Source organism: Arachis ipaensis, chromosome B10, assembly GCF_000816755.2.
Source record: "Arachis ipaensis cultivar K30076 chromosome B10, Araip1.1, whole genome shotgun sequence".
NCBI classification, from domain to species: domain Eukaryota; kingdom Viridiplantae; phylum Streptophyta; class Magnoliopsida; order Fabales; family Fabaceae; genus Arachis; species Arachis ipaensis.
The window spans coordinates 125,274,631-125,285,422 of NC_029794.2; the positions used below are offsets into that span (position 1 = coordinate 125,274,631).

General features: G+C 33.6%; 1 protein-coding gene across 5 annotated transcripts in view; it reads left to right on the forward strand.

Annotated features, from left to right (window-relative positions):
• Positions 1–9,980, forward strand: part of LOC107621444 (inositol hexakisphosphate and diphosphoinositol-pentakisphosphate kinase VIP2-like) — a 16,384-nt gene extending 6,404 nt beyond the window's left edge. For all 5 annotated transcript variants that reach the window (XM_021114970.1, XM_021114971.1, XM_021114973.1 and 2 more), the window contains 14 exons: positions 40–82; positions 2,057–2,139; positions 2,290–2,352; positions 2,435–2,509; positions 2,801–2,926; positions 4,194–4,435; positions 5,028–5,072; positions 5,744–5,810; positions 6,130–6,201; positions 6,868–7,133; positions 7,204–7,261; positions 8,364–8,531; positions 8,888–8,962; positions 9,407–9,980. In XM_021114970.1, coding sequence (XP_020970629.1) covers positions 40–82; positions 2,057–2,139; positions 2,290–2,352; positions 2,435–2,509; positions 2,801–2,926; positions 4,194–4,435; positions 5,028–5,072; positions 5,744–5,810; positions 6,130–6,201; positions 6,868–7,133; positions 7,204–7,261; positions 8,364–8,531; positions 8,888–8,962; positions 9,407–9,667 — 1,644 coding nt within the window. In that variant the 3' untranslated portion in view covers positions 9,668–9,980. The remainder of the gene's footprint in view (positions 1–39; positions 83–2,056; positions 2,140–2,289; positions 2,353–2,434; positions 2,510–2,800; positions 2,927–4,193; positions 4,436–5,027; positions 5,073–5,743; positions 5,811–6,129; positions 6,202–6,867; positions 7,134–7,203; positions 7,262–8,363; positions 8,532–8,887; positions 8,963–9,406) is intronic.

Genomic DNA, 10,792 nt, shown 5'->3' on the forward strand with positions numbered 1-10,792 from the left:
TTTCCCAGTTCTGTAATTTATTTAATTACTTTGTTACAGGCTGAAGAACTTGGAAGATATTTCCGAAACAAAATGTATCCAGGTAAAATTCAAATATCTTTTTCTTAACTAAATATTACAAAATTCAGCTCAACATTTCGAATATGGGCCCTGGCATATTTCCGTAAAATGAAATGTTGGATTTTTGATAAATATAGGATGGGAAAAATCGACTTTGGGAGGCAAGAAATCAATAATAGCAATTTCTCAGAAACATGTCAAGAAATATATGTGCATCAATGTTTGCATGTCAGTTATTAGTGATTTTCCTAAATCAGATATCACAAATAGTGGTTTTCCAGGAAACAATATCACGAATCACGATTTGCAGGTACACCCAATATTTTTGCAAATCACTTCATCGTCCCATTTGAGAATATAACCCCCCTTCTATGGTCCATATAGAAAATAACTAGTGACAACAATTCAGTCCTCCAGCTTTATATTCTGCTAGTCAGCAATGTCTTTCTCCTGTTATAGCGAACTCTTGGTCAGAAGCAACTGCACAGATTAGCTTTGCTAATTTTGTGAATTGGTTTTTCTAAGACAACTTGTCTTTATTCTCTACATGTTAGTATTATTTTTTGCTTTGTAAACAAGCATCTTTCAAAACCCCTGCTTTATAATTCTGTTTGTCATACATTTAACATGTAAGCGTAATAAAATTTCTTTTTCCATCGGAAAACATGTAAGTATAATAAACACATGCCTTTAACAGCGCTGATTTTTTCTTAAAGCACTTTAGAACTTCTATTGTGGCTAACTGATTGTACTTGTTAACTTAGAACCATTTTTAAGCCTCTAACTCAGTTGAAAATATTAGAAAAAAAGCATAATAAAACATTCCTTTAACAGCGCTGACTTTTTCTTAGAGCATTTTAGAATTCTATTGTGACTAACCAATTGTACTTGGGAACTAAGAAACATTTTTTAAGCCTCTAACTCAGTTTAAAAAATTAGAAAAAGAATACTAAAACATTCCTTTAACAGCACTAATTTTTTTTAGAAGAATACTAAAACATTCCTTTAACAGCACTAATTTTTTTTAGAGCACTTTAGAACTTCTATTCTGACAAACCGATTGTACTTGTTAGTGTTACTTGGAACCATTTTTAGGCCTCTACTCACTTAAAAAAAAAATAAAAAAAGACAGTTCATGTCATGGTATCATAGTCTTTATGACTGAGTGGTGTAATATTCAACGCTAGTTGTTCCCATCATCCAAGAGAGAGTATTGTATTGTCCACACATCAAGCCCATGAAATTGTGTCATCCTTATAGCATCATAGATCTAACTAACCTCGAAAGTCAGTTGAACAGGATAGAATTGATCAGGTGTTTATAAATACTACCTTGGCTTTACCGTTAAGCAATGTGGGAATTAAAATTATCTCCCTCATGCCCAATACTAGATGTTTAAAGCATCAAGTTTGCAAGACTTGACATTTGCAATCTTATGCTAGTATCAATCAATCCCTCCATATGTGTGTACATATGATGATGGTGGCGGCTGCCATGTTGATGGCGGCTATGATGGCAATGATGGTGAAAGAGAGAACATACTCATTTAAACATATCCATAACTTTTCCATAAGTAAAATACAAAGCTTCACGAATTTATATAATTAAATCCGATCCCAAATGGTCAGGAGTATGCTGATGGTCTTGGAAATGATCATATTTAGTCCATTAGCATTATTTGATCTTTATAGCTGATTCTACCTAGTCAAAAGTTGCTTGATTATGGTATGGTACATGTGAATTCTGCAAAGGGTCCTTATCATTCAGTTTTCCAAATTTCGGAATAGGTTGTGTGGTATGTGCACACTTGCTTAAGACCAATACCAACATAATATGTTTGTAATGAAAAATTATGGTATTTATGCTCATCTTATTTTAGTCAATGTAATATTAATTTCATACATGGTCTTGCATTTTTATCTCATTCATTGTTGACTTTACAGTGGTTTCTACTATGTATAATGAAGGAAAATCATTTTTTGGTTTCAAATTGCAGGTGAAGGTACGGGATTGCTTCGCCTTCATAGTACATACCGTCATGATCTTAAGATTTACAGCTCTGATGAGGGTCGTGTCCAGGTATGCCATATGTTGCACTCACCACGCCACCCAACCATATCTTGCATCTTTTAGTTATTTCTTTGTATTTGATGTCTAGACTTACTTTCTAATTTTCCTGATGGGTCCTTTGCCATCATGAGTCATTTTTTACATGGCTTCTTTAAACAGATGTCTGCCGCTGCATTTGCCAAAGGTCTTCTTGACCTAGAAGGGCAACTAACACCAATCCTGGTTTGTGTTTTTCCCCCTTGAAGAAAATGTGCTGTGGTTTTTGTGTTGCTATGTTTCCCTGAAATGGTAATTTTTATTACAGGTTTCACTTGTTAGCAAGGACTCCTCCATGTTGGATGGGCTTGAAAATGCCAGTATTGAAATGGAAGCAGCCAAGGTTTGTAATCTCTATGCTGAGTTATATGTTCCACTTTCTACATCTAGACATTTGTGGCTGCCAATCTCACACAACTAAGAAAATTTCTAACACAGAATTTTTCATTTATACTGTTGACCAACATTGGATCTTTGTCTCATGTAAGTTTACTTGTAAAGTAACTAATAAACAAGGGACCATTCTGCAGGTTTCAAATAGAAATTTCTAAACTACTAATATTTGGTTTCTAAAGTGTTTTGTTTCACAGGGTGACATTTTATTTTATTTATTGGCTTAAATAAACTTTTGTAGGCTCGGTTGTATGATCTTATTACCTCGGGTACGAATACAGCTGATAGTGATGAATCAGCTGAATTTCCTTGGACAGTTGATGGTGCTGGATTGCCACCCAATGCATCAGAATTACTTCCGAAGTTGGTAAGGTTTTATAAATATAATAGTGCCATGGTGCATAAACTTTTCTCTTGTTATTTGGATGGGAGGCTGAAATGCACCTTCTGAATTAAGGATATCTGATTCTTATAGCATGCTTTCTTTATTTCATTTCATCATTGTTATGCTTACCCCTTATAAAGCTTGTTTCACTGATCTTTGGGTCCCAGCCCTTGTTCGATGATGGATATAGATACTTCATAGAAAGCAAACCACAGTTGCAAGGTCCAATACTGAGGCAGAATATTGCAGCATGGTAGACCTTACAGCTGAACTTATTTAGGCTTATCTAGAGTAGTGGTTTACTCTGACAACCCAGTCCTTCACAATAGAACCAAGCACATGGAATTGAGTCTATTCTTTGTGAGAGAAAGGATAATGGAAGGGAAGCTTTTAGTGCTCACATTCCCACTGACCAGCAACCTGCAGACCTATTGAGCAAAGCAGTTCCAAAAGCGAAGTTATGACTTGAGAGATTTGCAGGACCTTAGGGGCGATAATAGAGTGAGCTAGGAAACTCTGTAACTAGATTAGGAGAGTTATGACTTGAGAAACTAACTCTGCCAGCTTGATTAGGATAACTAACTCATATGCCAAATACCTAATCTACTATTCTACCCTTGATGCAACTTTCCCCACAAGCCTCCTCTGAAAAATTGTTATAAGTAGGATGAGAGCTAACAGAAATTCAGTTACTCAATATATCCTGTTACAGTGTTTGGTAGTTTTTTGGTAATTAACATTGTTAGAATATCTGTGGATGTGTTAGGATATTGTAGGAATAGTTACAATCTCTGAATCTCATAGGATCCATTAGGATAAAGTAGTTAATTGTTCATATCATGTAATATGTACAGATTTGCTTTTCATTGTATATAAACCGGTCTCCGCTGTTTAGCAAAACCCATGGAATTCTTATGTCTGTCTCCTTCTCTGACCTTCAACATGGTCTCCTCTTGAGAGAAATGATTGTTCAGTCCGTGCAGCAAGAGTACCCACTATCCTCTTGAGAAATATTTATTTATTTATTTATTTTTGTTCAAACTTATTCAGTTCCTTCCTCTAATTGAGAAAAAATAAGTTGGGTACTTTTATAATCTATTTATCAAGGATCTTGTTCTCAGAAGAAGTTAATGCTTGAATTTCTTCCTTGTAAAAATATTCTTGTGGAAATGCAATTAAAAACTACTCTAGAAAAATAGCTAAGTGGTAATGATTATTAATGTTTTGCCCTTGCATATATAACAAACAGGTGAAGTTGACTAGGAAAGTTACTGAACAAGTAAGACTACTTGCAAAAGATGAAGATAAGAAACTTGCAGAAAGAAGATTATATGATGTAAACACTCCTTATGACCAAGCAACGGCTCTTGGCAAGACAAATATGGATGTTGATCGTATAGCTGCTGGATTACCTTGTGGAAGTGAGGGGTTTCTACTGATGTATGCTCGGTGGAACAAGCTTGAAAGGGAGTTGTATAATGAACGCAAGGAGTAAGCATTTTCCTTATCGATTTATTCTTGTCTCTCAGATGTATATGTCTTTGATTTCTGATATTAGCAATTCACTGTTAAACATGGATTGCCATTCAAATGTTGTTTACATACATACCAAAAGATGTCACATTTGATTTTATATATATCTTCTGTTTTCTATAGATGAAAATACTCTTAATTGCATCCACTATTAAATTATCTCATCAATTTTTTTCTCCTTTTATCTATAATAGTCTAGTATGCTTTTTTCATTTCTTGTAGCAATGTTGTACAACTGAAAAAAAAAAAGGGGAGAAAAAAAGAAAGAAAAAAAAGAGATATTATGTGGAACTTGTAACTGTCCCTTCATTAATTAAAATGCTCTGAAATATTTCTGGTTTACTTTCATTAATACTGTAGATATAAATTATTAGATGCCTTTATTTAATAGTTTAAATTTCCGGGTAAGATGCTTCACAGCAATGGCATTTGACCTTGCATGTTAGTACATGGTTAGGTGGGATTGGATAAACCACACTTTTAAATGTCCTCTTGCAAGAAGGAGTATGCTAGTTATAAACTCCACTTATTATTGTTTATACTTGCACAGGCGCTTTGATATTACTCAGATTCCAGATGTTTATGATTCATGCAAGTGAGTACCCTCGTATTTTATGTTTTTATGCTAATTTAGTATCTATCTCCGTATTTCCTTTTATCCAGACAAAAAATAGGCTCATGTCCAACTCTACAATTATTTTGCAACATTGCAATTGTGGACGTAGATCATGAGTGTTTGCTAAAATTCTTATCAATATAAATAGTAGGGTTATTGTCATGGCTTTCATTTCCTTGGTGCTTGTTTATAGATTTCTTCATATGAATGGAACTTAGGGTATAATCTGTTCCTTATGTCTATAATAGTATCAAACCATCTTTTCTTTCATTTTCACCCTCCATGTTCTTGGATGATATCATTTGTACTAGAGAACTAATTTGGGATATGTATATATGACAAAAGTGATGTAAAAATAGCTAACACAAATCAAGGCATATGATTTTCACGTTTAATGACAGCAATTCTTAGTAAATCAATGCCTCTGTGCTCTATCAAAAGTCACCGACAACATCCAAATAAAATTGAATGAATTTCTTGTATTGTCTTGAACCGATGTTAGAATGTAAACCAACTCAGGAAAAATAAGTAGTGACTAGTGACAGAATGCAGCATTATGAGCATCAACAATAGATTGAAGGCTCCATTTAAGTATGTAGTTATTATTACACTTCTCTGGTAGTAAGTTAATGTTGGCTTATGTGTTACAGATATGATCTGTTGCACAATGCCCATCTTAATCTAGAAGGACTGGATGAGCTTTTCAAAGTTGCTCAGGTACATAGATGTATTTTATGCAAATTGATAGATTTGGCTCCTCCAAAGTGTATGGTGCATTTTAAAGAATAGTGTAGGATTTTATATGATGTAAGCACATGATTGACATGCTATATATGTGTAATGATCCATCCTTTGTCCTTAAATTCAAATTTCTTGTTTATTAACATGGTTTACAATAGGATGCAATAAGGTGGTGTAATCTATCTAGCAGGTCATATATAATAGGAAAAGGCTATGAGAATTGCTTGTGTATCAATTTCAGCTGATGAGTTCAACTCTCTTTGCTTTGCTAATTCCTCTACTGATCTATTTGCAGGCACTTGCTGATGGTGTAATTCCAAATGAATATGGAATTAATCCAGAGCAAAAGCTGAAAATTGGTTCAAAGGTAAACTTTTGTATAAGGAATCTCCCAGGTTATATATTTCACATAAATTTTTAAGTGGTTATTTTAATTTTTCTTGCTACATTGCTAGGGAAATTTAGGTTTAAGGAATGTCTAATGTTATTCATCTTGTTTCTCTGTTTATTCTGAAAATAAAAGCAAAGTACGAGAGGCATTTTTATTTTTTATTTTTATTTTTTGAAGAAGCCAAGTAGAAGAGTTGTATAAGTCCAACCCACAAATATCAATCTATGTCCTCTACATTTATCTTCAAAATGAACTATAGAGGATAATTCTGCTCCTTTTTTTTACAAGTATACTCTATTTTATTACAATTAGTGATAATTTTTACATCAACCTCTTAATGATAATCCTGCTCATTCTGTTACAACTATAGTCCATACATGACTAGTAACAGATGCCCTTCTTTGGATCTTCTGATGCACAGGAAAAAAAATCAGCATTAATATGCTTTGTTCTTTAGTGAAGAACAGGATATTAATATGTGATGCAATATAAATCGTTGTCTGATCTTCACATCACAACTTCATAGGCAGCTTCTAAAGCCAATGACTTATGAATTTTACTTTGGAAGTTGTTAAAGACTTCTTATGAGTTTTACTTTGGTTTGATGTAGTTGATATATTTATGCCTACTGTTTCCATCCAGATAGCTCGTCGGTTATTGGGAAAACTTTTAATTGATCTGAGGAACACTCGAGAGGAAGCCATTAGTGTTGCTGAGCTAAAGAAAAACCAAGATGATCACACATTAAGCATGAAAACTGAAAAGGAAGATGCAGAGGCCAAGTCAAAACTTCATCACAGGAACGATGAAGCGCGAAGATCCACCACTTCCAACACTTTGTCCATGAATGAAACACCCATAGATCAAGATGATGATGATGAACAAACCAAATATCGTTTGGATCCAAAGTTAATATCTGGTCCTCCTATGATTTTGTGCATTTTCATGCTGTATTCTAATCGTTTTATTTTCTGCCAGGTATGCAAATGTGAGGACACCTGAGCGTCACGTGCGGACACGCCTATACTTTACATCAGTGAGTTGTTTATCATCTCATAAAACTCTCATAAGATAAATTTTCTCCCTTCCCTCTCTATTTTGAGGAACAACTTAACTAGTTATCTAAATTCATTATGTATATATTCAAAAGCCCAAAAGCCACTCTTTGAAATTTTACCAAGAACTCCTTTGAAATTCCAAATTACTTTCATCATATTGGCCCAGGATAGTTTGTTAAAAGTAAAGCCATTTTTCATGTTATCAACAAAAATCAGTCATTATTTTATACCAAATCTCATCATGTTTGTAAACAATATGCTTAATTATATTGCATTTAGAACTTCTTCAATTCTACTTATAAAAATATATCGAGATGAATACGCTGATCAATTATATCGAATAAGATTTATAAGTGTGACCTTTTGTCTAGAAAAAATTGGCCCTTACCACATTCGTTGTATATCTACAATCAATTTTAGGTTTCCACCTAATAGCTTGCTGTATATGTATAATCGTTCCTCAATGCCCAAATCCCCATAATAAATTAAAATTTAAGTACAAGATAAAATGGGCTTTTTGCATTGGACAGGCTTAAAGTTCAAAGGACTGTGCAAGGATGCATGCCTGATATATAACAAAATAATACTAGGGTCACCTTCTAAGCTCAAAGGCTTAAAGCTTAAGATTTTGGCGAATTCATCTTTGGCTTGTGCAATTGTATATTTTCACTTGTATATCTAGCAATTCTTCTTCCTTTATTATATGGTCGCAATATACATCAATTTACCATAGATAGTTTACTGTTATAAAATTTTGTTGTTTCCATTATTCTTAATCTTGTTTCATATGAAGCCCTTGTTTTATACATCCATTGTAATGAAGGTATTTGGTTCATAGTATGTTGTATATATGTATTGATGTACCGAATGTTGTTCACTACTTTTACAGAACAAATATAACACAGCTTCTATATAGAAATTGGTTTTAATTGTCATATTGTATTGAAATTTCAAGCAGAAGTAGACCTACAAAATACTAATATGCATCCAAACGGACTAATAAGAAATGATGTGCCCATTTGCACAAAAATTGCTCCCAAATAATTTCCGTACTCTTTCTTGTGCCTTTATTGTTGACAGGAATCACATATCCATTCACTTATGAATGTACTTCGGTTTTGTAATTTGGATGAATCTCTTCAAGGAGAAGAGTCTCTTGTCTGCCATAATGCTCTAGTGCGGCTAAGTGAAACAAGGGAGCTTGATTATATGAGTCAGATTGTTCTGAGAATGTTTGAAAACACAGAGGTAGATCATCTTGGCCGTTTGTGTTTAGCATTTCTAATCTGTTTCTGTTTTACTTGCTGGGCATTAGATTAAGTGTTCCACTAAACTATGTACATGATGGTTCACTCTGGAACCCAGCTGACTGCAAATGAGTTATCTAGAATAATTATATGAAATCGCCCAATGCACATGAGATGTTAAAGGCAACAAATATATTGCCAAACATGACTTTACTAGTTATCCAATTAAAAGATACAATAATTTCAGCATTAGCAGTAATAATAATTTGACAATTACAACTGGATCACTGGAGTTAATGCATGCATAATTTACATATTTATCTATGTATTTACTGAACCTTGACTTTTAAACCACAGGTGGCATTAGAAGATCCAAAAAGGTACCGCATAGAGCTGACCTTCAGCCGTGGTGCTGATTTATCCCCCTTGGAGGTAGTCATATCAAATTAAGTATATTTCGCACAAGAAAACTAGAGCTGCTCACTTGCTATTACTCTTTACTATGTTTGGACAAGTAGTACTGGAATCTGGTTCAATCAATGTCCATTAAGCTCAAGATCCTTATGGATATCTTTTTCCTAGAGCTTCCTATCAAATTAGTAGTCTTGTTTGGTTCGGTTCTTTCTTGTCTAGTCACCAAAAAGAAGTGAGTAGTGTTATTCAAAAGGCCTTAACTACTAACATCCTAGTATTCCAAAAGCTTCTTTAATATTTTATCCCGCTCCTTGCAATTTCCTTATTTCTATTTGTTGGTACTTGATATGATAGCAAGTCTCCGATCAATAACTTGTTATACATGAGGAAGATCATTGAATACTACAATGTGAACTGATTTTATCCAGTAACTGACATGTGTTGTGTTAAAATACTTGGCAGAATAATGATTGTGAGGCTACTTCGTTGCGTCAGGAGCACACACTGCCTATAATGGGTCCGGAGAGGCTGCAGGGAACAGGTTCGTATCTCACATTAGAAACAATGGAGAAGATGATTCGCCCGTTTGCAATGCCTGAAGAAGACTTTCCTCCACCAGCAACACCAGCAGGATTCTCCGGCTATTTCTCGAAAAGTATGCTTGAGCGAATCGTAAATCTTTGGCCTTTCCATAGACAATCAAGTACTGTTGGGAAATGGTAATACTAACACCAACCAAAGCAAGCGCTGAGCTCCTTTGGACAAATTTTGACACAACAAACATCATCCCACAACCTTAACAGAAGTAAAATCATTAGTGGTAAAGTTCACTTTCTTCCCAGCGTCTTCAATTCTTGTACTCATTATAAATAGAATTAGTGATGTTCTCTCCTTGACCGGGAAAAAAAAAAAAGGAAGACAGACAGTGATGTTCGGAAAGAGATCATGTTACTACTAGGTAGTTTTTGTTTTCCTTATTGTTTATACACGTCAAAAGAAAATGGTGATTCGTCTCAAATCTTTTTGACCTTTCATATCATAACTGAAACCAATGCGCACTACTAATTATCAACGCTTATCTAAAAAGGACGTCTCATGGCTTTTCACATTTAAGTTTGGTGAATTTTATGATACTCATAATTTGATGTTTAATTTTTATTTTATTTATTTTTTATAATAAATTTTGAATAATTATTTTTATATTTTTAAAATTAAATATTAATTTTTAATTTTTTTAATAAATTAAATAAATATTTTTAGACACCGTAATAATCACTTTTAAGGGTTAACATGTACCTAAACAAAAAGACGTCAACATCAATGTGACACTCCTAGAAAATGCACTACGATACCATAAAGTGGAAAAGTCTAAATTTTCAAGTAATAATACTTTCTACCTCTCTATGTAGTGCCTGAATAACAAGTAAAATGTAAAATACGCAGCTTCATACTCAGTGACTCACCACCCTTGAAATTGCTTCGGCTAGCCAAGGAGCACAATTATTCATTTATTTATTTGACCGTCTATTTTTAATGGAAAATTCTTTGTGCACAATTCAAGAAATCCACTTTGAGCTAACTCTTCAATTTATATTTCACAACGGGGTGCTATGTCATTTCACACTCCCTGCTATGATCTTTTATGAATTTAAAAATAAATAAATAAAATTGCCACCACATACCCCATGCAAAAATTGTAAGGGAGTCAGGTGGTGGGTTGTTTCAAACGATTTAATGATTTTACTATATTTTTTTAGTATATCAAACTATTTTATTAGGCTTTTTATATTTTTTATTTAAAAAACTTATTAAATTTTTGTATTATTTTATTATTAGCCTATCTAGTTG